Source organism: Mauremys reevesii, linkage group 24 (assembly GCF_016161935.1).
Source record: "Mauremys reevesii isolate NIE-2019 linkage group 24, ASM1616193v1, whole genome shotgun sequence".
In the NCBI taxonomy this organism is placed as follows: domain Eukaryota; kingdom Metazoa; phylum Chordata; order Testudines; family Geoemydidae; genus Mauremys; species Mauremys reevesii.
The window spans coordinates 3815714-3832293 of record NC_052646.1 but is presented as its reverse complement, the minus strand read 5'-3'; the positions used below and the strand labels follow the sequence as shown (position 1 = coordinate 3832293).

The 16580-nt window shown below is 55.9% G+C and overlaps 1 protein-coding gene across 2 annotated transcripts in view; it reads right to left on the bottom strand.

Annotated features, from left to right (window-relative positions):
- Positions 1 to 405: 405 nt before the first annotated feature.
- CRABP2 (cellular retinoic acid binding protein 2) overlaps positions 406 to 16580 on the bottom strand; it is a 45914-nt gene continuing 29739 nt past the window's right edge. For both annotated transcript variants that reach the window (XM_039513595.1, XM_039513594.1), the window contains exons 2-4: positions 4624 to 4802; positions 2827 to 2943; positions 406 to 2134 (exon numbers count right to left, since the gene is read on the bottom strand). In XM_039513595.1, coding sequence (XP_039369529.1) covers positions 2084 to 2134; positions 2827 to 2943; positions 4624 to 4802 — 347 coding nt within the window. In that variant the 3' untranslated portion in view covers positions 406 to 2083. The remainder of the gene's footprint in view (positions 2135 to 2826; positions 2944 to 4623; positions 4803 to 16580) is intronic.

The window sequence follows — 16580 nt, the reverse complement described above, 5'->3', positions numbered from 1 at the left end:
CTGCCTCCGTGCTGGGCCAGAGCTCAATCTGGCCCTGCAGTAGCATCAAACTCTGCATCATCACAGGAGCAACCCTTCCAGTTCAAACCTGACCTGGGCCTGAATCCGGAGCTGGGGATCCAAACTCGCTCAGGCTTCGGCAGGGGACAGGAAATCGGACCTCTGAGCCCTTGGGAGTGGCCAGCCCATTCTGGCCTAGCTACTGCCACAAGACTCCAGGCTTTGTTCAGCTTGGCCCCTTTTACCCCACCCCACTAGCAGAAAGAGATCCCCATACGCCATGCTGCCAGAACTGTGTCAAGAGGAATCAAGGCTCTCGAGAGTGGGCTAGCGGAGCTGGTGATTTTCACCCCCGGCGATTTCCAGGAACGACCAGGACAAGGCAGACGTTCATCAACCGTTTATTAGAGAGAGTTGTGTTGGAAGGACATTGTGTTCCAGGCAAGATCCAATGCTGCGCAGACCTGCAGGAGACAGGCTTGTTCAGGGGTTCCTTTTTAATAAAATATTAACAAATAAATACTCAGAGAAAGTTGCAACTACTGAGAGAGGAGAGAGAAAGCACAAGGCCCTACACGGGAAGAGGAATGCATCTCAACTAGGTTACAGCTTCTTCCTACGGGAATATGGAAAAATATTCCGTATAAAATAAAATCAATGCCAGGACAAAGCAGTGTGCGGCATCAGGGTGGTTACACACAGGCTTTGCGCACAGGGGTAAATTCCATCCGGAGAGAGGGGAAATAAAAGGGTGGGGAGGAGAATCAGTGCTCTATTTGCCCACAGTTCAAGTACAATCCAGGTGCCTTTGGGTTCTGCCCTATAAGTGGCTTCAGCCCCACTCTAGAAGGGAATCTGATCTCCTCAGTGCACTGCTGCTAAGCTGTTTGTCCCACGGGAACGAAGATCTTGTCTACACAGGAAAGTTGCACCCGTTGAACTGAAATCGGTTTTAAAACCAGTTCACTTTAACTAGGGCAGACTCCTGCATGTGGATGCTCTTATTCCGGTTTAAAAGCATGCACCAATGGAGTTGTGTCAGTTTAAATTCACGCCTCTAGTACAACTGTCAGTGGGCTCCCTGGCCGGTGTGGAGCTGGGGTAAGGGGTCTCCACTAGCCCTGCTCCCAGAGAAGAGGAAATTGGGGGTATTGCCAGCGTGCAGTGCACTACAGGTACTCCCTGCATTCGGGAGGTCATGGGGGCAGAGGACAATGAAGAGCAGCCCTGAGGCTGCTCTAACTTACACCGTGGGCTGGGCACAGCACCAGAATACGAGAAGGTCAAAGCCACCTGAACCCATTCGCCCACATCCCGGCTCCACGTGCAGGAATGGAATAACCCAGAATCAGGCCTTGGGGATACAGCACCTGGAAATGCAGATGTGTCTCAGAACTGCCAAGCATTTCGGCAGCGGGTGGCTAAATCAGTGCGGAGTGGCCCTCATTGTCTTAACCCGGCTCATACTCCAGGGGCCTCAAAATCGGCCAGAAGTGGCAAAGCAGAACCCTCAGCCCAGCAAGCCGTGGGCTGCTAATTCACATCCCAATTCCCGTGACTTCAAGGCACGGCCAGGTTTGCTCAGGACATGGGCCAGCCCCACCGAAGCTGATAGAAAGCGGCTTTGGCTCAGGGTCATCTCCGAGCAGAGCACAGACCAAGGTGAGGATTCTCCAGGGCCCACCGTGAACTGGCTGAGAGAAGGCCCCTTCCCCATCCTGGCGCAAATCAGGCAAACCCCCTGTGGCTGGGGGTGACAGCTTCATTAGCGTCACCTCTAGCCAAGGTGGGGGTGGATACACGGTGACCCTCTGTGTCACCCACTTGGACGAGGGGCTGGGAGGAGTTCGCTTTGCTCTGTGGGCTGTGTGGACAAAGAGAGGCTGTGGGAGGAGCGGGGGGAGAGGGAAGGAGACGGGCTGATAGTGGAATATGAAGTGGAGCGGTGCCGCTGGGCTGCATCATGTAAACGGGATACTCTGGAGTCCGGCGGAGTGGTTACTGAAGGTCGGCGGAGAGGCTGCAATTGGCAAGCGGGAAGGGGGCAGTGCCAGGAGTACCCGCCGCTGCCCAGCGGGGCGTATCACTCCCTGACGTAGATCCGTGTGCAGACCACGTCGTCGGCTGTCATGGTCTGGAACAGCAAGAGAGGAAATGAGCAAAGGGAGCAGACCCCAGAGACGATTGCTCAGAGCCGGGTCACTGAGGGTACGTCTACACTGCAGGGTAAGCCCCTTCCCCCAGCACACACACCGTGCACCTCGGGCAGCCATTTACACCAGTGCCGGCTGGGGGGTGCGGGTGTAAACCACTGCACAAGGTGCAAGGCACTGGAGTCAGGCCAAAGTCCTGTCCCAGCATGCACTGGGCTCAACGTGACCCCCTGGGATGGAGTCTCTGGGCGGGCAGTTGTTGGAAAGCCCTGGCCAGTTCAGCACACTGGTTGTTTGCAATGTAGGCAGGATCCTCTCCCAGTACAACCAGTTGGGTTGGGCCTCCTTCTTCCCAGAATGCATTGCTTCAGGCGATGCAGGTGCCCCGGGCACTCTCTCCTGAGGCACTATGGGAGCGCTGCCCAGGCTGTCCCAGAATGCACCAGTCAGGCAGCCGACCCATAAACACGGGTGACCCAGATGGCCACCACTCAGAGGAGAGCGTCACAAGCTGGTTACAAAACACTGTTGCAGCTGTAGTGTAGACAGGGGCATTCACTCCCTGGGCAACTCTTGCATTTGCAGCTGGAGCTTAACCACCCTGTGCCAGAAAGCAAAGGGGGTTCACAGCAAGGGGGGGCGTTTAACCCTTTGCGTGCAGAGGCCAGCCTACCAGAATGAGCTCTCCATCGTTGGTCATTTCCCGGGACCAGCCGGTCTTGGGCCCTTCCCCCTTCAGCAACCTTTGTTCGCAGACCATTTTGTTCTCACTTTCCCATTTGGCCAGGCTCTGGAAGGAAGAAAGAAAGGAGAAGATCAATGCAACCGCATTTTAAATCACAAAGCCCCCGCCATGCCCCTACTAGCCCAGCGGCACAGAAGGCTCATCCATCATGCACTAGGCAGGCCCAGCCTTGACAAGAGAGAAGCTGGCAATTTGTTCCACACTCTAGTGCAGCCTGACAGTTGCATGGGCTCATCCGTCACCCGGAGGGGTGCTGGGATGGGATGGCGAGGAAGAAAGGAGCCCTCGCCCCTTCAGGGGGAGGGAACAGGCTGCTAGCTGCAGAGGCAGGAGTGTGTGTGTGTGTCACAGCGAGCGACTGCAATCCAGTGTGTGTGTGTCACACCTTGTGAGTCGGAGTCCAGATGTGGGTGTGTGTCTGTCTGATGCTTAGTCCGTGTGTGTGGGGTCACACAAAGTGTCTGCAACCCAGCCTGTGTCTATGTGTGTGTGTCACACCTTGTGAGTTGGAGTCCAGATGTGGGTGGGTGTGTCTGACCCTTGTTCCGTGTGTGTGGGGTCACACCGAGTTGGAGACCGGGACCCGAGGGGTGTGACACAGCATGAGCTGGAGTTCAGGGTTGTGTATGTGTCACACTGAGTAAGCTGCCCCTTTAAGATGCTTTGATCAGGGGCATAAAGCAAGAGCAGGTAGGGCTCCCCCACGACTGCGTGGGAGGTTATGTGCCGAAAACCTGCCCGGACCTCCCAGCCAGAGACGGGGCAGCCACCCGGCGAGGCTCAGAGTCCCCGAGAAAGAAGCCAGGCTGGGACACAGGGGGGAAACCCCTGTCGTATTTGTCCTGGCAGGGAGCACACAGAAGGGTCTTTGCGTACGACAAGCGGGAGGAGGAATTGGCCAGGCTCAGAAGGGTCTCCCCCATATTTATTAAGGAGGGAAGTTTGCTCAGTTATTTCTTAGCGGCTCCGCCATGGAGACGGGAGCCAGGAGGATCACGGGACGTGGAACAAGGAGGCCTCTGCCATCCTTGCGCTGGGGCTTCGACAGTGCCAGCTCATGACCCATCACGCTCCCGGGCGGTGCTTTTATCCTCCGCCGGGACACCATCTTGTGACATGTCACTCCTAACCGGGGATCCCTACGCCCCCGCCTCGGCTCTCCGAGGGACTATTTTACCCCTCCTCGTTAGCGGAGGCGAAGGCTGAGCGGTTGTAGAGGACACGGCCTTTATGGGACAGGCTCAGCCCTCGTCTGAGGATGTGGGATGCCCTCTTGTGACTCAGCACTCCCCACGAGGTATCCCTGCCCCATCAGCATGGTTACCAGAGGGACTATTTCGCCGCGCCCCATTAACAGAAGCAACAAAGGCTGGGACCCGGTGAAGAACTTGACCCTCGTGCTACAGGCTCAGGCCTGAGCTTCCCTGACTTCTGGGAGGCCATCTTGTGACTCATCACTTCCCACGGGTATTCCTACGCCACCAAGAGGACACCCAAGGGACTATTTATCCCCTCCCCATTAGCAGGAGCAAAGCAGTAGCCAGCTGGGCACCCTCCTGCCACCACTGGACTCATGGGGGTCTTGCCAGGGACTTCCATGGGGGTAGGATCAGCCCCTCAGCCAAGGGCTGAGCTGTCCAGGGGTCTCTCTGCTTCCGCGCCCCAGACTTAGCTCCAAAAAGCAGGGGCCATGCAGCCCCGGCTGCCCGGAGCAGCTCCCCATACCTTGCAGGGGCGCCCGTCCACAGTCTGCTCCTCGAACTCTTCCCCAATCTTGAAGTTGATCTCGGTGGTGCGCACCGTGGTGGAGGTCTTGATATAGAAGGTCTCGCCGTCTTGCTTGATCTCCACGGCCGGCTTGGAAGCCGCGGCCACCGCGATCTTCCTCAGCATCACGTTGACGCCTGCAAACGAGACGGCGTTAGGCCACCTAGCGCAGGGCCTCAGCGGGAAAGAGGGACAGGCCGCCCACCAAGGGGGGCCCCCCCCCAGCTTCACATCTTTCAGGCTGCCAGGCATAGCAGAGATAAGTTGGGCTCGGAGGTCAAAGCACTGGACTGGGACTCAGGACATGAGTGATCAATTCCCACTGCTGCCACCAACTAACGCTGAGCAACTTGCTCCGTGCCTCAGTTTCCCCCACCTGTAAAAATAAGACTCATAATTCTTCCTTGTCTGTTAAGACTGAACTCCTTGGGGCAGGAGCCATCTTTGTCTGTGCAGCCCCTGGCATGATGGTCTCACTTGGGGCTTCTAGGAGCAACTGTAATACAAATAGCAACTGGGGACAGAACACAAATGCTCCTGAGCCACCTGCAGTAAAGGAGAATCCCCAGTAGCAGTAGAGGGTTTATGAGACAATGTTGATCAGTCCCAATTCTCTCCAATAGGGAGCAGTGACAACATACACAACAGCAGCTGTGTGACAGTAGAAACCTGAGGAAACGGGGCATGGAGGCAGAGGGGGGGAATGTGGTGGGAGACAAAATTCTTGCCGCCGCATTACTTAATCTGCACAAGAGACAGAGAGGGGGAAACGTGAGAAGACTCCCGGTCTGACAAAGACAACAAGGGAGATCTAGCCCTCGACAGAGAGATGTCACCTTCCTCTGGGACACCCTGCACCGTGGGAGAATGAGGGCTTTGTTAGCCCGCCGGGCAGAGCTGGCAGTGGGAACCCAGGCAGCTCCTCCCTGCAGCTTGCAGGACGCCGGGGAACGTGTGCAGTAGCCCGGGACTGTGCTGCAGATCGAGGGGTTAGTAAGGGAGCTGCACTGGGGTTCTCTTTATTTGCCTAACAATCCACTAGCCCGTGATTCAAACCTCTATTAGCCATTCCTAAAACAGAAGCTAAGGCAGGGGTGGGCAAACTACGGCCCGTGGGCCACATCCGGCCTGCAGGACCATCCTGCCTGGCCCTTGAGCTCCTGGCTGGGGACACTAGCCCCCGGTCCCTCCCCTGCTGCCCCCCTGCCCCGCAGCCACACACCATGCAGGGCAGCGGGGCTGTGAGCTCCTGCTGCTCTGAGCTGCATGGTAAGGGGGTGGGGAGCAGGGGGGTTGGATAAGGGGCAGGAGGTCCAGGGGGGGCATTCAGGGGACAGGGAGAAGGGGGCGGTTGGATAGGCATGGGAGACCCGAGGGGTCTGTCAGGGGGCAGGGGTGTGGATAGGGGTTGGGGCAGTCAGGGGATGGGGACCAAGGTGGGGGGGTTGGATAGGGAGGGTTCCAGGAGGCCTGTCAGGGGGCAGGGGTGGGGTCCTGGGGGGGCTGGTTTGGGGTATGGGGTCCCAGGAGGGGGCGGTAATGGGACAAGGATCGGGGGGGTTGGATGGGTCAGGAGTTCTGAGGGGGGCAGTGAGGGGACGGGGGCCAGGCTGTTTGGGGAGGCACAGCCTTCCCTACCTGGCCCTCCATACAGTTTCGCACCCTGATGTGGCCCTCGGGCCAAAAAGTTTGCCCACCCCTGACCTAAGGCCATGCCTACACTTCATCCATGTAAACACCATCCATGTCAATGGAGTCACTGCTAATTCACACAGGAGATGCAGCATGGCCTAGTGGATAATGCACTGACATGAGAAACAGCAGACTGGGGCTCTGTTCCTGGCTCCCACACTGAGTGCATCCCTGCCCCGCTCCATGCCTCAGTTTCCCCAGGTATTAAAGGGGGATAATGCAACTGACCTCCTGTGTGAAACGCTTTGAATCTACTGGATGGTACGAGCTAGGGCGTGTGGCTGTTACATCTGGGTCAAGCCCAGCCATCTGACCCTAGCTCCTCCAACCCCTCTAACAGCTGGATTCTACATCGGCGTGAACCCAGCCCAGAGAGGTTAAGTGACTCTCCGAGGGGAAGAAGGGAAGTAATGAGCTCTCCCTCTGGGAATGTTTTATTGTTTCTGAAAAGGCTCTTTTGAAACCTGAAGTTGTTCCAAGTTCTAGAGGCTGCAAATTTTTACTTTATTTTATTTTGGGGCTCATTGATTACTAGATGCGACTGGAGATTGCTGTGATTTCATTAAGGGTGTGGTAAGGTTCCTCTTCTTGTAAAAATTGCTTCATGATGTTAGGTCATAAAAATAACAATTCTGGCATGTAACAGATCATCTTTTATCCTGCATGATCTCAGGGTAATGGATATACTTGGATTGCTTCACTCGCCAGTGCGTTGGGGCCATGTCTGGGGCGGAACATGGCAGCTGTTTAACAGCATGCAGCAATGCTGCAAAGGGCTCACACAGAAATGCAGCCACTTCTGGGGTGGCCCGTGTCAACACTTTAGCAGCTCACAGCAACGCTAGGCTTCACAGCAAGTCAGTGGAAGTGAGGGAAAATATTCCACCTCAACAAAACTCCAGGGAGAATTTTAGGGAAGCCGGTACAGCCACCATGACTGGAATTTGACAACAGGGTTTGTGAGTAGCCAGAAGCAGTAAGGGTCTTGTTTTACATCTCATCTGCACCATGGAACCTGTAGTCGCACAGCACCCCCTAGCATCAAGCTGGGGAGTTGGGGTCAGCACTGAGACATAGGAAGAGCGCCCCCTACTGAGTCACCCCGCCCCCGCTGCACAGCGCCCCCTAGCGCCTCTGTGCTCATGTACGATGAAGCCGCACCCAAGAACTCAGACTAACGTCCAGGACAAAAACCCGAGCGCTTTGCCTTCTTCAAAGCACTTTCCCGACATGATTACATTAACCCTTTAAGCCCTGCGAGGTAGGGAAATAGCACCATCCTCATTTTACAGATGGGGAAACTGAGGCAGAGAGCGGTCAAGGCCCAGGTTTTCAGAAGCATCCTCTTACATTGAGTGCTGAGCTTGAGACACACACGGCCTGGTTTTGTAACGTACCTTGAGCTGCAGGTGCTCAGCATCTTGCATAAAACAGGTCTCTAACCCTGGGCACCCTACAAAAATAAGGGCCTGATTCTTGGTTACACCAAGGCCTCTTAAACCAGCTAAAGGGGCCTTAAAATTGGGTATGAGTGAAGTCGACAGAGTACAGCAAAGGGGCCTCAGTGTAAATGAGACTCAGACTCTGATGCCTCCTCGTTCCCAGCCAGAATGAGCCTCCCCCTCCCCCCGCCATCATCCATCAGGGAGTGAGGCGGAAACTTTGATGTCCCAGGAACCAAAGGGCCAGTTTGTCTTCTCAGAAAGCTCTGTGACATCCCTGCTCCATGCACTCCCCTCCTTTGTCCTCCAGTCCAGTCCACAGGGAAACTGGTAGGTCGGAACAGAACCCGCTCTTCACACTGCCTCTCAGAAAGGTTAGGCCAAATCGATGTACTTAGTTCCCCTCTCTGCACAATGAGGCTTCTGCCGTACACCCACTGCTGCAATCGGGGCCGGCTCCAGGCACCAGGACAGGAAGCAGGTGCTTGGGGCGGCCAAGGGAAAGGGGCGGGATGTCTGGGTCTTCGGCGGCGGGTCCCTCGGTCCCTCTCGGAGGGAAGGACCGGCCGCTGAATTGCCGCAGAAGAATGAAGTAGCGCGGTGGAGCTGCCGCCGATCGTGGCTTTTTCCTTTTTTTTTCGTCGTCGCTTGGAGCGGCAAAAGAGCTGGAGCCGGCCCTGGCAGCAAAGCCCAGACAGGGTGGGTTCCCAAGTCAGGGGTAGACACCATGTTCGCAATACCACCCCGGGAAGGAAGGAATGAGCATTAGCGGAGGCCGGGTGCCGTATAAGATCGCTGGGTACATGGCGGCAGCGAGAGGCTGCTGCCAATCTGGTCAATATTCCCCAGTTGTGAGGTTATTAGGGAGAATCGGAGCCCTGACTTTCCATGACGGAGCCTCGTGCTGCAGAGATATAATAATCCCAGCTGCAAAGCAGCACTGTCGGTTTAAATTCCTCTCCATTATTTGCTCTCAGGGCTTGGCTGTTCAAGGGATAAATTTGCTGAATAAGGAAAAATAAGGGAGGGGTGCGTCCCGGAGACACGGATCCCAGCAATCCAGCCAGCAAGATGCTCCATGCTAGGGATGGGTAAACTCTTTATTATTGCTAGTACAGTCATGCTAAGAGGCCTCGGTCAAGGTCTGAGCCCCATTGTGCCAGGCGCTGCACAGGCACACTGCAGGAGACAGCCCCTGCACCAAAGAGTTTGCCATCTAAATAGAGAAGACAAAATAGCAACTCCCCCTAGCTCTTCTATAAAGCTTTCCATCCATAGATCTCAAAGTGCTTTACAAAGGAAGTTAGTATCATTATCTCCATTTTACAGCTGGGGAAACTGAGGCCCGCAGGGCCAAAGTGGTCTGCCCAGCGTCATCCAGCAGGCCGGTCACAGAGAAGGGAACAGAATCCCACTCTCCTGAGCCCCAGCCCTCTCCACTATGCCACACTGCTCTGAAGAGAAACCAGAGTAAGAGAAGGCTTATTCTTATTTTACAGATGAGGGAAACTGAGGCACATCAGAGTTCAGTGACTTGATGAGGGTCACACAGGGAATCTAGGGCAGAGCTGAGAACAGAACCCAAGTCTCCTGAGCCCTGGGCCAGGGCCTTCCACCACAATACCAGCCTTTAGCAGTGCAAAGACGTGAGCTGCTGTATATTGACTGGCTAGCCGGAGCTGCCTGCTGACTATCCCCGACTAGGGGACAAGAGATGGACCTATTGTCCCTCTGATCTGGCAGGGGAAGGGACGGTCAGTGATACGGGAAGCAGAAGGGGAGAATCATAGAAGATTAGGGTTGGAAGAGACCTCAGGAGGTATCTAGTCCAACCCCCTGCTCAAAGCAGGACCAAAGCAGGGAGGTGATGGGTTTCCCCAAAGGTTTATCGTGGTGACATCTCTGCCTGTAATCAGGGCTCCATTATGCCATGGCTGCACCAACAGAGCAAGAGACAATCCCTGCCCCATAGAGCTCCCCCTCTGACAAGACAGCCCTGGGCAGGGGGGAGGTTGATTAGCTGCATGTTACAGATGGGGGAAGTGAGGAATTCAGTGGCTTTCCCCCAGGCACCCAGCTGGTCAGCTCCAGCCTGAGTGAGATTCTGTGGCCCAGAGACATGGGGGGACTCCCCATGTAAAATCTAGTCTGCAGAGCGTGGGGCATTCTTGCAAACGGAGGCTGCTGGAGGGTGGAGTGGGCAGCTTTGCCCCCAGCTGACTGATGCGCCGCCTACTTGGGTCTTGGAGAAGGAAGCCAAAGTCACGACGCAGGGGCAACAGCACAGCTCCTAAAAATCTGCCCCCCGCCGTTTTCTCGTTGGCGCTCACTTGCCGCGGGTCACAGACTGGACGTCATTCTCCCTGCTGCTGCCGAACTCCATCCACCCCGTCTGCACTCAGCTACAGACCGAGCCAACGTCTTCGCAGCCCCTCGCTGAGCCGCCCGGGACGCAACGGAGCTGCAAATCCCAGCCCCGTCATAGTCTGGCTTACTCCAGCCGGCAACCACACGGTCACGCCAGCCCGGGGGCTGTACGGACCAGGAGGCCTGGCTCATGGGACCAGCTGCCTTGTTCCCCGGCTAGCCAGAGAGCGCTCAGCGCAGAAGCAGGCCTGACCTTTGGGTGCAGAAGGGCACAGTTCAAATTCTTGGATGTTTCTTCTCCTAGTCTGACGCCCCAGGAGTCAAGGCGTGAGCGCTGCCAGCAGAATAGACCCCCCTCCATTTTTCGGCATTCCCATCTCCTCACAATACGGGCCTGTCTCTGAGCAATGCAATGCCCTGGAAGCTGCCCAAACCTCGTGCATAGGTCATTGTTCCCATTGCATTCCACTATTGTGCCAGGGCACCGGGTTAGGGGCACGGGTTAAGGGTGCCAGCCTCTCTCCCCAGAGCAAGAAAATTCAGGGCTGGCTTCTGAGCTGTAGCTCCCGAGATGTTTGGTTTGCGTCCACGCCCCCACTATTTCCAGGGGGGCAGAAACCAGACAATTCTTGTGCATCTCAGCAATGCCGCAGGCCCCACGCTCGTGCCTGTGGAACTCATTGCCACCACGTACTGCTGAGGCCAATTGCTGAGCGGTATTCAGAAGAGGACTGGGCACGTATATGGATAATGAGAACATGCAGAGTTAGAATGGGAAGGATTTAAAAGAGGAAGCTTTAGCTATACATCCTCAGGCATCAGGGAGGGAAGTGTCTCTGTGGGTAGGTTATCCCAGGAATGTCCAGTAGAGTTTTCTTTGCAGCTGCCAGTGCTGGCCACTGTAGTCAGGGTACTGGGCTAGATGGATGCACGGATTTGGCCCAAACTGGTCATTCCTATGTGCCTCTCTGAGAAAGCTCAGCTCAGCCAGAGACTGGTCTCCCTCAGTAATTAGAGCTTTTCTGTTCTGCTCTGCAGCTGGACTGAACAAGTTACAAGTTGGTGGGGCTGAGCTGCCTACACATCTGGGTGAATTCAAACCCAGACGTGACATCCCAGTTAAATGATTTGCAGAAAGAACTGCTCACTCTGCATGTGTGGGGGTGGGGGAGGGAGATCAGGTCTCTTTAGCAGCGTGGCCAACCCTTGTGATTTTTATCACGAGCAGCACAACCATAGGTGTTCTGCTTAAAGCCCCAGCTCCTGGAGTCATGGGAAGACCTCAGCTTTCATTTTTTAAAAAGGCTCTCGCCCTCATGCGTGCAGAAAGAAGCTTGAAAAAGGAAAGTGAACATTACCCTAAAAGCTCAGACACCAGAAAGCAAAGATTATCGGTTTTAAAAATCTCATGAATGTTTCTGGCAATCTCACTAGTTTTGGAGTCCTGACTCGTGATTTTCAAACTCTCGGGGTTGGCCCGGGTGCTTTAGCGCCCTCCTTCTCCCCCCCCACAACTGGGCACCGAGATTAGGGTGACCAGATGTCCCGATTTTATAGGGACAGTCCTGATTTTTGGGTCTTTTTCTTATATAGGCTCCTATTACCCCTCACCCCCTGTCCCAATCTTTCACACTTGCTGCCTGGTCACCCTAACCGATATTGAACAAACGAGCAATTGTGACTTTTCAAAATCTTGACCTCGTGTATTACAAGTAATGATCCTAATAAATCCCAGAGTTTGCTACATTTCCACATTCCCCCGGCTGCCTCAGAGACCCTCACACAACAGTGGTTTACGACTTTAGGAAGCGAAAGCGACTAGAAACAAAGGAAAGAGGAAACCAGCTAACCAAGTTCAACTACCTCAACTTAGCCAAATGCAAAAGGTAAAACAGCAGGAGCCTGGGGAAGCGAGTCCGATCTTTACATTTCATGGCTCATTATCCTGAGTGCCCCCTTCCCCTTTATAGCCGGCCAGTCTCCCCACAAAACAGTAGGTGCCAGGAGAGATCAACTTCGCTTAAAGCTGCTAAGATGCCAGTGAAATCCCATGCCTGATAAAAGTCGGGACCCCTGTTGGTTTTGTGGGAAAACCCAAGATTTACTCCATCAGCTGGCAGATTTATATTTCTGCTAAGGCTTCTCCAGCGCCTGTGAGTTCCAGCCTCGCTGATTCGGAGACAGGGGAGGGGAGTTGTGGGGGGAGAAAACCAAGTGAAACATGAGTAAGTGATAATTATACTGAAGTATTTCTTACATATCCTCTAACCTGGAAAATATTCCGCTCCACTCGCTTCTCGTTTCACTCAAAAAGGTTCAAGCGGAGGGGAGAGCAAGCGAGCTCTGGCAATGGGGGGTGTTTCGCCCCACGGCCTGGTGAGGGTTTGGGAGGAATCTGGGCCGGTCCCTGACTTCCCAGAACCCAGCAGCTCCCATTGTTCTCAATAGTGAGGGGGGAGGGCATTTTCCTTTGTCCTCAGTGGGGGGAGGGGGGGTCTCTCCATTGTTCTCCAGCAGTGGAGGGAGGGAGGAGGAGGGGATTTTTTCCTTGTTCTCCAATGCGGGAAGGGGAGTATTCTCCATTGTTCCCCAGTGGAAGCTCCTGAACGCTTAGGGCTGGGAAATCTGACCCGAAAGGCATTTTCTTACACCCAGGGGCCATTTCACCTTCAAGGGGCCTGATCCCGGTGGCCCTGGAGCAAGGAGTTTCCCCAACTTTAAATTCCCAGGTGACACCAGGAGCCCAGATGCTCCTGCCCTACAACCCCCCACACCCCGGGCTTTCCTCACTAATTGTTTCCTTCTGGAAGGACCCCCAAGCTGGGCTGGCTTCACGCACAACTTGGCATCTCCTGCCCGGTTGCAGCAGCCTGGATCACAGCCATTCCCAGCACAGATTTTTTTTGGAGGGCGGGGGGCCTGTCTCTTTAAGAATCCTCTTCCTGCCCCCCACCCCATACACACACTCCTTGCACAAGCCACAAGCTTGCCCATGCCCTCCACAGGGCTCTGAGCCGGCCGCCCCCCCTTCCGTGCAGCTCTTGAGGAGGGGACTCGAGCTCACGGGGCTCGGGCTGTGGGGCTCAGAACTGCAGTGTAGACGTTCAGTTTCCCCTGCCAGGCTCCAGCTAGACCCCGAATGTCTACGCTGCAGTATTACAGCCCTCAGCCCAAGTGCCCTGAGCCTACATCAGCGGACCCAGACGAGCCACAGCCTGTGAGTGCGGCGGAGACAGACATACCCAGAATTACCCGGGGCGGGATGCGTCGTATCACCCATGCTAATGTGCCGTGCTCTTTGGTCACCAGTGGCTGGCTCACCTGCACCGGTTTCTTCCTATCGCTCTGATTCAGGTTTTCAGCTAACAGAGGTTTAGTGCCACCAGTAGAATCTTACACCTTTTAGATCCAGAACTCCTGGGTCCAACAGCCACAGCCGACCCAACGAGGAGCAGCAGCACCTTTAGCGTGGCCAGCAAAGTGAAGACACCAGGACCCCCTCTCACGTGACCAGCAGTTGCCTCGTAGAGGGGGCTTTTCAGAGAGCAAAGATATACTGGAAACCTGTTAGCACAGCCACTTAAGAACTCCTTACCATCCACTTGGCAGTTTTCAGGCACAGCTCACCAGCACCGGCTCTAGGCACCAGCACGTGCATGGGGCAGCACAATTTCAGGGGCAGCATTCTGGCCACCAGAGGGGGAAACTGAGGCACGGAGAGGCAACAGGATTTGCCCGAGGTCACCTACCAGACCACTTACCGAGGCATGACTAGAAATCAGATCTCCTAAACACCAGCCCAGTGCGCTATCCTCTAGGCCAATCTGCTTAGACCAAGGGTGGGCAAACTATGGCCCAGGGGCCGCAGCCGGCCCTTCAGACATTTTAATCCAGCCCTCGAGCATCTGCCAGGGAGCGGGGTCCAGGGCTTGCCCTGCTCCGTGCGTACCATGACTCCGCACAGCTCCTGGAAGCAGTGGCATGTCCCTCCTCCGGCTCCTACACATAGGGGCAGCCAAGGGGCTCTGCACGCTGCCCCCACCCCAAGTGCCACCCCCGCAGATCCCATTGGCTGAGAACCACAGCCAATGAGATCTGCAGGGGCGGCGCCTGTGGACAGGGCAGCATGCAGAGTTGCCTGGCCATGCCTCCGTGTAGGAGCCGGAAGGGGGACATGCCGCTGCTTCTGCACCACCCAGAGCCTGCACCCCAACCCCCTCCCACGACCCAACCCCCTGCCCCAGCCCTGATCCCCTTCCTGCTCTCTGAACCCCTCAGTCCCAGCCCAGAGCATCCTCCTGCAGCCCAACCCCTCATCCCCAGAGCCTGCACCCTCAGCCGGAGCCCTCACCACCACCACCCCCGCACCCCAACCCCCAATTTGGGGAGCATTCATGGCCCGCCATACGATTTCCATACCCAGATGTGGCCATCGGTCCAAAACGTTTGCCCATGCCTGGCCTAGACCCTTCACTGCCAAGCAAATAGAGGGTCTGTCTACACAGTAACGAGACACCCACGGCTGCCCCATGCCAGCTGACTCGGGCTGTGGGGCTGCTTCACATCTGTGGGGCTGGTGCATGGGGCCCAGGACCCTGTGAGCTGGGAGGGTCCAAGAACTCAAGCTCCAGCCTGAGCCCTGCAAAGCGGAGTCAGTTAGCTCGGGCCAGCCGCAGGTTGTTCTTTGCTGTGTAGACGTACCCAAAGGGACCGCCCCCAACAGCCCCCCTGGAGCGCTCCGCGCAGCTCATGGGGAGCTAGCACCCACCGGAGCCCTTCCACCAAGGCCCAGCCAGTCCTGTTGTGGTTTCCACTTCATTTGCAAGAAGAAGCCGGGAAGGAGGAGGACGAGCCCAAAGCCCTCTCTGTGCAGCGCCTCGGCCGGGGCAGGCGAGATCGCCACGGGGGAGGCTCGTGCTGGTTGTGTAAGGTTAGTCAGAACACAAGCCACAGCAGCTCTGCCGGGACACATGCGGGTTCCCAAACTGCATCCAACAACGAAGGCCCGAGCCGGTGCCAAGAGCTACAGCCCGTATCTAAACACACCCCAGCGAGCAGCCTGGGCTGCCCGAACATTGCTCAGGTCGGGTGGTCAGAGAAAGACCAGAGCTTTCTGCAATTGAGAGGAGGTGACAGTCGCCAGCTGCTCCACAGCTAAAGAGCACACCGGGGCGCTGGGGAAAGTTCAGAGATGGAAGGGGGGCCAGGGTGCAAGCAATTTTTTTACATTCATAACTGATGCAACAAGCCCAGTGGTGCCGGGGCTCTGAACTGCCCAGCCCAGAGGTGCCGGGGCTCTGAACTGCCAGGCCCGGAGGTGCCAGGGCACAAATTAAGCACGGATGGAGGGGAAAATAGCATGGAGCAGCAGTTCGAACAAGGGACTGGACGTCAGGACTCCTGGGTTCTGCTCCTGGCTCTGTGAGGGAAGCATGGTGCAGTGAGCAGATGGCAGGAGGTCTGTGTTTTCTTCCCAACTTGGCTGCTGATGAGCTGTGTGACTCTTAGGCAAGCCCCCCATCCGTGCCTCAGTTTCCTCATCAATAAAATGGGGATAGCCATACTAAGGTGCCTTTGTAAAGCACGGGGAGCTCTGTGATTAGAAGGGCTGAGCCTTGTTAGTCATTTAGGCTGGTCTGACTACCTCTCTAATTCATCAGGAACCGTTTTTCAGCAGGGTGGGGGATTATAGATCGTTATCTAACGGGGTTTTCATATTGTCTCCTGCTTGGTTGTTACAGGTGCTCTCCCTACCTGTCTCCCATGGCAGGGTGTCTCCGATCACACACACAGTCCCTACAGTCCCTGTTACAGGAGAGGATGGGCGAGGGTCCGTGGCCTGCGATGGGCAGGAGGTCAGACTAGATGGTCATGATGGTCCCTTCTGACCTTAAAGTCTCTGAGTCTATAACAACCCACAGGCAGGCAGAGTATTGTCCATGGTGGCAGGGGGCATGCAATGGGAGCAGCCCACCCCCCCCCACCACCCCCTTGGAGCCCCTAGACTTTAGAGGGGCTGAGTGAGGAGGAGCAGTTGCGACCCGAACTGAAACTTTGCAGATATAACAAGGGGGCTAATGAGCCGTGCCAGGACCTCAGATCCCAGCACCCCCCTGAACGCTGGATCCAGACCAGGCCCCCCAGTCACCCCGTCCCTGCAGCATCCCAAGGGGTTTTTTACCACACCCCTCTCTGCAGAATCGAAGCACCAATTCGTTTTGCCTCACAACCCCCTCTAGGGAGCAGTGTCGTTAGATGGAGAAACTGAGGCACGGAGCCAAACGCTCCCGAAGTCACAGGCTGAGCTCATCACAGAGCCCGTCACAAGCCCATCCGAGAGCGTCGCTCCCTCGCACACTCAGCGTTTACTCACTTCCTCTGCAGATATGTGGGGCCGGCTGGAAAGTCCCATCT